Raw genomic sequence first — 10,643 nt, 5'->3', positions numbered from 1 at the left:
TTTCTAATTGAGCTCTCTAACACAACATATCATCAATAAAAGCTTTAGGTCACAAAATCAATTCATCACAATCAACCGTTTAAAATGCAAGAACACTCACCAAATGGAAGGTACAATGCTCCTCCTAACTATACTCCACCACTGGAGCACTTGGAAGCTCCAAGAACACAAAACTTCCTCCCAAAACCGTGACTGTAAATGGACAAGATCTCCTCACACACACAATTTCAAGGCTCAAGAGTGGTACCAATGTGTTTAGAAGGTTGTTTCCAACAAATTTCAACACAAGAATCACTCGATTTGGTTGAGAAATGATCAAGTTATGGTGCAATGAAATTTTGGATGCAAATGGGGTTTTTGGGGGAGGGAGCTGCAGTTTTCAAGAAGGAGGTAGGAAAAAGAGAGGATGAATAGTATCCTAGGATGATGTGGCTTAAGTGGTTTAAGTGTGGTGGGTCCTACCGCCACCTCACGCGGAGTTTTCCTCTGATTCAACTAAACGTCCATAAATTCAAAAACTATTTAGAAACTCTAATTTTTAACATTAACCATTCTTCCTTAATTATACTTGATCAGATGAATCCGGAGTTTTCCGGTCATTCGGAGAAAACACTGTTTTAAGCTATTGCGCGTGCCATTGGCACACTTCCCCAAACTGACTTAATTCCATCAAATATTCTCAGAAATCATATTTCCTAGTTCTATGGACCATTATAAATCATATTTGAAACCTAGAGCTCAAAACTCAATTGGCACGTTTTACGATGCAATCGTACCGCGGTATTTTTACCTGGTAAAAACACTATTCACTGATTTTTCTGAAACTTGGCTATCCACTTAATTTTTTGTTCTGAATCCATTTCCAGGGTTCTTTTTACCATCTGAGACCTTCTACTCAATTTTTATCTTCCTAGGGTTGCGTGTTGGCTGTTGGACGTTTAGCAAGTGCACTAGTCGTACAAGTAATAAAATGATGAGTAAAGATCGTTCCCACAAGGAATTGTGTTCAAACACCAATATACCATAGAAAACTAATTTGAATCAAATAAGAGTTTGTAAAAATCATGAATAATTTGTCACCAGAAAATTGATTTTGAGTAAATTGACACAAAGTAAATATGGATTAGGAATTAATAAAAACAACAAGTAGTCAGAAAACAACTTTCCTCCATGATAACCCATATAAAAATTGATCATATGATGAATTCCTTTCCATGTGATGTTAATCAACCTTTTACTTATCATCAAGATGTAATCCCTTACTACCCTGATAGAAACATTAATCAGAAACCCCAATCCCTTAGTGATTTCTTTCTTAATACATGCATGAAATACTAAGGTTTTAAGATTACATCAGAACTCTAACATCAATCCCTTGAGTACTAGAATTCTGATGTTGAGATTATCAAATACAGAAGTCATATAAACATCCCTGTTCTATACTACTTCTTTGATAGAAATCATTAACTCAGAAAATCTCAAATCAACACATGAAAAATATTTCATCATATTAATCAAATCAACATAATATTATCATGGAGTTCCATTGCATTCAAACTACAAAGACTCTACTCAGACATGACTAAGGAATAAATAAGAGAAGAAGAAACAAACTTCATTTCCATGTTGAAAGTCTTCAATCTCCAAACTATTACAAGGAAATCCTAATACAAAAACTAAGAGAATTTAGAGAGAAGTTAGACTAAGTTTTAGAGAGAGAGAGTTCAGATCCCCCAAGATCCTCCTCTAAGTGTCAAGGCTTTGCCTTATATAGTGTTACAATTAAAAACAGAAAACTGATGTGGGCGCTAAAACGTCCATAAGTGGCCGTTTTAGCGTCCATGCTTTACGTATGCTCAACTGCTTTTAACTGATTTCAACGCTAAAACGTTAAGGAATGACCGTTTTAGCGTCCAAACTTGGTGAATGCTCAACTAACTTTAACTGACTCCAACGCTAAAACGTTTGATTTGGACGTTTTAGCGGTGAAGACCAGAATCTTTTTCCACTTTAGGGCGCTAAAACGCATATTGCAGGCCGTTTTAGCGTCCAAGACCAGCAATTTTCCATCTTCTTAGTGTAGCAGCGCGCTAAAACGCTCTGTGTGGACGTTTTAGCGCTCATCACCAGCAAGTTTTGGCCTCTTTCTGTAACAGGGCGCTAAAACGCTCAGTGTGGACGTTTTAGCGCTCAACACTTAGGCAATTTTTCTCCTCAATTTTTCTCCTCTTGAGCTCCAGAATCTTCTTCCTTCTCCAGTTGTCTTTCAAGCTTGCTTTTCCTACAAGAATCATACAAATTTCCAATAAAGCTCTTGAACTTGTAATTGAGGACATCTTAGGACATTAACCTTGTTTTTCATCATTTAATCACACAATTTGATCCTAATTCCTGCTAAAAACCATGATGAACTAAGGGTTCATCACAATTCCCAGATTTGAATATTGCTGTCCTCAGCAATAACTTTAAAGACAGAGAAAGACTTGAGATTCTTTACACATGAAATTTATGAGGTTGGATTGAAATATGACAGATCAACTTTCCAAGATACAATCTAACAACTCATCAATCTATCTTTTACTATGACTTGCTTAACCTCATTACAATGACTTTCAACAGATCAGTAAGATGAAATGCAGAGACCTTCAACACAAAACACCCCCTCACTTGGAACTTCTCAAAAATTGTGAGAATAAACTCTCTTGCACTCTAGTGTCTAAGGGTGTACTCATCACTCAATCTCCACTGCACTCAAACTACTATAAGCTTGCCCATCTTCTCACTTTCCATAGTTACAGTGATTCATAAGCAGAACAAAAGAGGCTTTGGTGGTATGACTTGACTAAGAATAGGATTCTGTATAGAAGAAGGAAAAATGGCTTGGCATGTAGTTGGCTAAAGGTAGGATTTGATGTTGCAGAAGGTTAGATAAATGGATCAGATTCAGATAAGAGGAGGATCACTATTGAATTTATCTATGTACTCCTTAATCCTTCTCATTCTCTTCTTCCTTTTCATTTGCTCTTTTCACCACCTTTTCTACAACTTTTCTTTTTCTTGAACTTCCTTCCTCCTTTTCTTCCAACTTTCAACACTTTGTGTTGTTTTGATTTCCCTTTTTCCTCATTTCCTTTTTCTTTTCCTTTTCCAAACCAAGCACTTTGTGCCTTTACTTCCTCATTTCCCTTTTTTTTTTTATTGCATTCTTCTTTTTCTCCAAATTTCCAACACTTAACACTTAATATTTTTGTTCATTGCAGAAACACCTTTCCTACAGAGCCTTCCTCCTTACCCCTTATCTGAACACATAATCTGAAAATTTAGGATCTGGAATAAGTGCAGGGCTCTTAGTTTTATCACAAAAATTCTGGCTTAAGGCTTCCATGCAATAAGAAAATTTGGTTCAAAAGAAAAATGCCTCAATGAGCTCTACTTTACAAACCATGAACTATTTCAAGTTAGAAACAGGGCAAGTTCTAGAGTTACTCATACAGTGAAGTGCTCTCTGAACAAAAAAATTTCTGTATAGGCTCAATGTCTCACAGTTCAGAGTGCATGCTCGAATTCCTCTATATACATCAACCTGATCTCTCTACTCCTCACATAACATGAGTCATGCAAACATATCATTTAGCACATATGCAGGGATTTCAAATTGCATCAACAAATGTTTAATCCATCATGTAAAACTTTGATCATCCTATCCTCATAAAATTCACATCATCTCAACTCTAAATCCAACCTTTGTACATATAAAACACTTCCTAAACTACCTAAAACTATATTCACAAGAATTTTAAAAGAAAGGATTGAGATGTTTCCCTGTTTGTGGCTCATCAACTGTGTGTCATCATCAACTGTGTGATTCCACCATAATCATGTCATTCATTCACACCCCATTCCCAGATTTAAACGTTGCTGTCCCCAGCAACTAATTTAAATCTAAAAAGCAGTTGACAAATTCTGAAACACATTCACATATCAACAAATAGCATCAGTACTATTTAAAAGTGCATCATTCAAACAGAGAATCTCAATGTACTAACAAATATACAAAATGAAAATAATACCACAATCAACTAAAAATATCCAAAATAAAACCATAAAACAGAAAATGTATAAAAACAAAATGAGAAGTCTAATCAGTAGACTCTTCATCATCACTAAACACCAAATATGAGCCTGGATCAGCAGTAGGCAAGGGGTTGTACTCAGGATCAACACCCCTGTCCTCATCCATAGCACCAGTATCAGCAGCAGCAGCAGCAGTGGTCTCTGTGGTAGTAGCATCAACACCAGGCTGTCTCTCTGGAGTGGGTGCAGCATGAGAAGATGTAGCACCATCAGTAGGCGCAGCTCCATCCACATGATCAGCATAGTGAGTCCGGGCCATTGCCTCAAAGGCTTCCTCCTCATCAGAATGAGGGTATACAGCAGGCTGATAATCAATAACATCTAAGCCCTGAGCCTCACATATAGATTTCAACATCGTCACCATGTATATCTGAAATGAGTGCTGGCTGGACTGCATAAACCGGAGACGCCTGCGCAAATGTCTCATTCGGAAGTCAGTGTTCACCGTCCATTGCTCCCCTGTCCTTAGCCTCTCTTCAAATTCATCATCACTCTGAGTTGTAGATTTCCTACCAGGAGTCAATCCTGTGACCTCCCCTCCTCCTATCTTCAATTGCTTTGTAATCATGGCGGCATCAATTGTAGGGTGCAATTTAGTTGGTGCCCCATTATCAGTAACATCTACACCAGCTTTCTGACAAAGCAACTGAATCAAGGAACAGTGACCCAAAGCAGCAGAGTCACTGTCAGAGTGAGCCATATCATAAATGCTGTCCTGAAGGAGAATAGGAAGTTCCACCTTCGCCCTTGTCATGATAGTGTGAATCAGGACAGCTCTCTTCAGGATAACCTCTGCCTGGTTGGAAGAGGGCATGACATTTGAGATTACAAAGTGAAACCAGACTCTAGCCTCACCATTTAAATGCCTCAACCAAATCAACTTAGGAGCAACCTTATCCTTGGTTAACTCCCAAGTTTCACCAGGTTTGGCTGTCGTCTGCAAAATAGGCTCAGCTGCCCCCATCTTGGTCCAGGTGTCAAAGTTTGGGTCACTCCTCCTTGGTGGAATTTCAATATTCTGCCAGTTTCTCCTGAACTCACAACTGGCATTGTGGATATAGTCACAGAACCTTATCTTCAGCAGCTTTTGGATAGTGTGAGCATCATACTTCACTTTCTTTCCCCTCACCCAGCTAGTGAAAGTCCTCTGGCCTCCTTGATCTCCATTAAATGCATTAGCAAAGAATTCCCTTGCTATGTTAGGACTGCTATCACCCAGTATTCTTCCAAAAGTTGCCCAATCCCTGGTCTTCAGCTGAGACTGAAACTGGGGATATTCATCCTGTTCTAGAACAAATTTTCTTTCTCTAACAAATGGCCTCTTGGAAGTCTTGTCAGTATACCTTTTCTCATGTTCCTCACTTTTCCAAAAGTGAGCATCAAACTGTGGGGTAAACTCAGCTTCAGTATCTCCTCCTTGATTCACTCGTGCTCGCTTCTTAAATCTCTTTTTCCCTTTTGTAGCAGGAGCTGGTTGAGAAGGAGAAGACATTGTGCCTACACAACAAGAGAAAATCAGTCCAAATGTCAAACAATTACATATCATGAATCCAATTCCACAATTCCAGATTTAGAACTCTTGTAGTGGGGAATTTTGATCAAAACATGTATGAATTACAACCCCACAATGCCATAATGTAGACCCTCAATTTTGTATGAAACAGGGCCTGGGCGCTAAAACGGTCGCACTGAGCGTTTTAGCGTCCTGGCCTTAAACGTGTGTAAAAACTGGACGGGCGCTAAAACGGTCACACTGAGCGTTTTAGCGCTAGACCTTAATGTGTGTAAAAACTGGACGGGCGCTAAAACGGTCACACTTTTTAGCGCAATTTTTGGGTCAGGCATTTCCACGAACACCTTGTGTGTGTGTACGCTGGGTTGTTGTTTGAAGACAACTGAGAACCAACACTCACTGGATTTGTTGTCTCATTCCCAAAATACCAGTCAAAAGCAAAAGTTCAGGAGAATAATACCAATAAAACTAAATCAACATGCAATCCTACGAAGATACAGGCAATCAACATGTGAATGCCCTAGAAAATGCCCAATAATTGCATGCTTCAGATATGATAAGTGATGGAGGGAATTGAGATGAGTTACATACCTTGATGTTGATGAGAAGATGTGGAAGAAACTACGAAGATGGATGATACAAATGTGAGATAAGGAGGGCGTTGTGGAAAACAGAGGCAAAGTATAAGAATGTAAGAGGAAAAGAGAAGAGGAACTCTGTTATATCGAATTAGTGACAGGGCGCTAAAACGTTGGCTTACCAGCGTTTTAGCGTCCTTGTCCAGAGAAAAATACACACTTTGTGCAGCACAGCGCTAAAACGGTCAGACTTAGCGTTTTAGCGCTGTTGGCCAGAGTGCATGGATTGGTGTTGTCAGTGAACGCTAAAACGCTCATAATGAACGTCTTAGCGTGCACAACCAGAGAGTTTCATAATGATGGAACTCTGGGGACGCTAAAACGGTCATGGTTGACGTTTTAGCGCCCAGCACATAGCAAAAAATTTCTCTTTGATTTTTCAAAAAAAAATTTCCTTTTTCTTCTTCCTCTTATGGATATGGTATGAACATGGAATTACATACCTAGTACAGTGGGTTGCCTCCCACTCAGCGCTTGTTTAACGTCACGAGCCTGACGGTTATGATCTATTTTACCTCTAATAGAGCAACTGTCAGTAGTTGCCTATCCACAGCACTTCCAACATATAACTTCAATCGTTGACCATTGACTGTAAAACTTCTGTCCGAATCCAAAGAACTGATTTCTACAGCCCCATATGGTTTCATATCCTTTACCACAAACGGTCCAGACCATCTAGACTTTAACTTCCCTGGGAACAGCTTCAACCTGGAATTGAACAGAAGTACTTGATCCCCCACCTTGAAGTCTCTAGGTGTGATCTTCCTATCATGCCATAGCTTTGTCTTTTCCTTATACAAACTGGCACTTTCATAAGCAGACAAACGAAACTCATCCAATTCATCCAGTTGTAATAATCTTTTCTGTCCCGCTGCTTTGGAATCAAAATTCAGATATCTCACAGCCCACAAAGCCTTGTGCTCCAATCCAACTGGCAAATGGCATGCTTTTCCAAACAGCAACTGAAATGGAGACATCCCAATAGGAGTTTTGAAAGCGGTCCTGTATGCCCATAAGGTGTCATCAAGTTTCTTGGACCACTGGGTCCTAGCATTCCCAACAGTCTTCTCCAATATTCTCTTCAATTCCCTGTTGGAAATCTCAACCTGACCACAAGTCTGTGGGTGATATGGAGTGCTTATTTTGTGCCTCACTCCATACTTAGCCAAGGCATACTCCACCATCCTATTATCAAAATGAGTGCCCCCATCACTAATGATAGCTCTAGGGACTCCAAATCTTGAAAATATATTCTTTCTCAGAAAAGCAATCACCACCCTGGAATCATTGGTTGGTGTAGCTATAGCCTCAACCCATTTGGAAACATAATCAACTGCCACCAATATATACTTGTTAGAGTAGGAAGAAGGGAAAGGTCCCATAAAATCCATACCCCAAACATCAAAGATCTCCACTTCCTGGATATTGTTCAACGGCATTTCATGTCGCCTAGAAATATTCCCAGTTCTCTGACAGTTGTCACATGCCTCCACAAACTTCTTTGCATCCTTGTACAAAGTGGGCCAGTAGAAGCCACTCATCAAAACTTTTGCTGCAGTTCTCTCACCTGCAAAATGTCCACCATATGCAGAACCATGACAATGCCACAACACATCCTTCTGTTCTTCCTCTGGAATACACCGTCGGATCACACTATCTGAACATCTATAGAAGAGATATGGCTCATCCCAAATATACCTCTTAACATCATGCAGAAATTTCTTCCTCTGTTGCCATGTTAAATCCTTAGGCATCAATCCAGCAGCTTTTTTGTTGGCAAAATCAGCAAACCTTGGTGGTGTAATGATAGATAAGACTTTATCCCCAACCATCTCTGTTACAGCACATATTGCCAAAACATGTTCATCAGGAAACTCTTCTCTGATCACTACTTCCGGCCCTTCTTGAAGCTCTTTTTCTGTAATCCTGGATAAGTGATCAGCCACCAAATTTTCAACTCCCTTTTTGTCCTTGATTTCTACCTCAAACTCTTGCAACAGTAACAACCAGCGGAGCAATCTGGGTTTAGCATCCTGCTTGCTCAACAAATACTTTAAAGCTGCATGGTCAGTGTAAACAATAACTTTTGATCCTAACAGATATGGCCTGAATTTGTCAAATGCATACACAATAGCCAGTAATTCTTTTTCTGTAGTAGCATAATTCTTTTGTGCATCATTTAAGATCTTACTGGCATAGTAAATGACATGCAACAATTTATTCACTCTTTGGCCCAATACCACTCCTACGGCATAGTCACTGGCATCACACATTAATTCAAATGGTAATGAAAAATCAGGTGCCATCATGATAGGTGCAGTGGTCAACTTTTCTTTTAAAACATGAAATGCATGCAAACATTCATCATCAAACAGAAATTCTTGATCCTTAACTAATAACTTGCATAAGGGCTTAGCAATTTTTGAAAAATCTTTTATAAACCGCCTATAAAATCCTGCATGACCAAGAAAACTCCTCACACCCTTAACATTTACAGGTGGAGGAAGTTTCTCTATCACAGAAATTTTTGCCCTGTCCACCTCAATTCCATTCCTAGACACCTTGTGTCCAAGAACTATACCTTCTGTCACCATAAAGTGGCACTTCTCCCAGTTCAAAACCAAATTACAGTCTTGACATCTTTTCAAAACAGAATCTAAATTCCCTAGACATACATCAAAATCAGAACCAAATACAGAAAAATCATCCATAAAAATTTCAATGCATTCTTCTATCATATCAGAAAAAATGGAAAGCATGCACCTTTGAAATGTGGCAGGAGCATTGCATAAACCGAAAGGCATCCTCCGGTATGCGAATATTCCATATGGACATGTAAAAGCAGTCTTCTCCTGATCCTCTGGTGCCACAGCTATCTGATTGTACCCTGAATAACCGTCCAAGAAGCAATAGAAAGCATGTCCTGCCAACCTCTCTAGCATCTGATCCAAGAAAGGAAGTGGAAAATGATCCTTCCTGGTTGCCTTATTCAGCCTCCGGTAATCAATGCACATTCTCCAACCAGTGATTGTCCTGGTGGGAATCAACTCATTGTTCTCATTTTTCACCACAGTCATCCCCCCTTTCTTGGGCACGGTCTGCACAGGACTCACCCAAGCACTGTCTGAAATTGGGTAAATCATCCCAGCATCAAGCAACTTCACCACCTCCTTCCTCACTACTTCCTTCATAGTGGGGTTGAGTCTCCTCTGTGGTTGCCTTACTGGTTTGACCTCTTCTTCCATCAATATTTTGTGGGTGCAAAAGGAAGGATTAATACCCTTGAGATCTGAAAACTGCCATCCAATAGCCATTTTATTCTTCTTGAGTACCTTAATCAACTTCCCTTCTTCCTCATCAGACAACATTGCATTAATGATTGCTGGATATGTTTGATCATCCCCAAGGAACACATACTTCAAATGTGAAGGTAATTCCTTAAGTTCTACCTTAGGTGCTCCTTTTGGAATGTCATCAATCTTCTTCTCAAGCTCTTCCACTTCTGGCTCTTCTTGGTAATCCTCTGTACCTATCTCTTCTTCTGATCTTTGTTCCTCAACTGGGAATTCTTCTTTTTTATTCACTTCTTCCACAACCTCCTGTATCACATCCAATCTAAAACAATCCTCCACATCAACAGGATGCTTGATGGTTTCAAATACATCAATTGTAACTGTTTCCTCATCCACCCTTAGCAACAACTTTCCTTGTTCAACATCTATCAAAGATCTTGCAGTTGCTAAAAAGGGTCTTCCTAACAATAAAGGACTTTCTGTATCCTCTTCCTCCATGTCAAGAATCACAAAATCCACTGGAAAAATAAACTTGTCTACCTTGACCAAGACATCTTCAACCACACCTTCAGGCCTCTTGATAGATCTATCTGCAAGATGCAGAATAAGATTGGTCTCCTTTAAAGTGTTAATTCCCAAAGCTCTACATACTGTCAATGGCATCAAGTTTATACTGGCTCCCAAATCACACAATGCCTTTCCCACCTCCACATCTCCTATAGCAATAGAGATACTGAAGCTTCCTGGATCTTTCATTTTTGTAGGAAGCTTCTTCTGGATTAGGGCACTACACTCTGCTGTTAGGGCCACTGTCTCACCATCAGTTAATTTCCTCTTCTTAGTAAGAAGATCCTTCATGAATTTTGCATAGTGAGGCATATTTTCCAGTGCTTCAGAAAATGGTATGTTAATTTGTAAATTTTTGAAGATATCCAGAAATCTTGCATAGTGCTGCTTCTGAATCTCTTTCTTCAACCTCTGAGGGTAAGGAACTTTAGCATAGGGAGATAAACTAACTGGCTGTTCTTTCTTGTCAGCCATCTTCTTCTTTTCCCACTTCATCAT

General features: G+C 39.5%; 1 protein-coding gene across 1 annotated transcript; it reads right to left on the bottom strand.

Moving 5' to 3' along the window:
* Positions 1-6,998: 6,998 nt before the first annotated feature.
* LOC133301600 (uncharacterized) lies at positions 6,999-9,098 on the bottom strand (the record flags this gene model as incomplete). The annotated part of the gene is made up of 3 exons (XM_061501251.1): positions 6,999-7,694; positions 7,992-8,757; positions 8,845-9,098. Coding segments are annotated over 3 exons (1,716 nt in total), but the record flags the coding sequence as incomplete, so codon positions are not given.
* Positions 9,099-10,643: the final 1,545 nt, after the last annotated feature.

This window comes from Gastrolobium bilobum, unplaced genomic scaffold (assembly GCF_033153095.1).
Source record: "Gastrolobium bilobum isolate Gb01-03AN ecotype WA unplaced genomic scaffold, APGP_CSIRO_Gbil_v1 utg6281, whole genome shotgun sequence".
Taxonomy (NCBI): domain Eukaryota; kingdom Viridiplantae; phylum Streptophyta; class Magnoliopsida; order Fabales; family Fabaceae; genus Gastrolobium; species Gastrolobium bilobum.
This window is presented reverse-complemented; position numbering and strand designations above follow the sequence as displayed.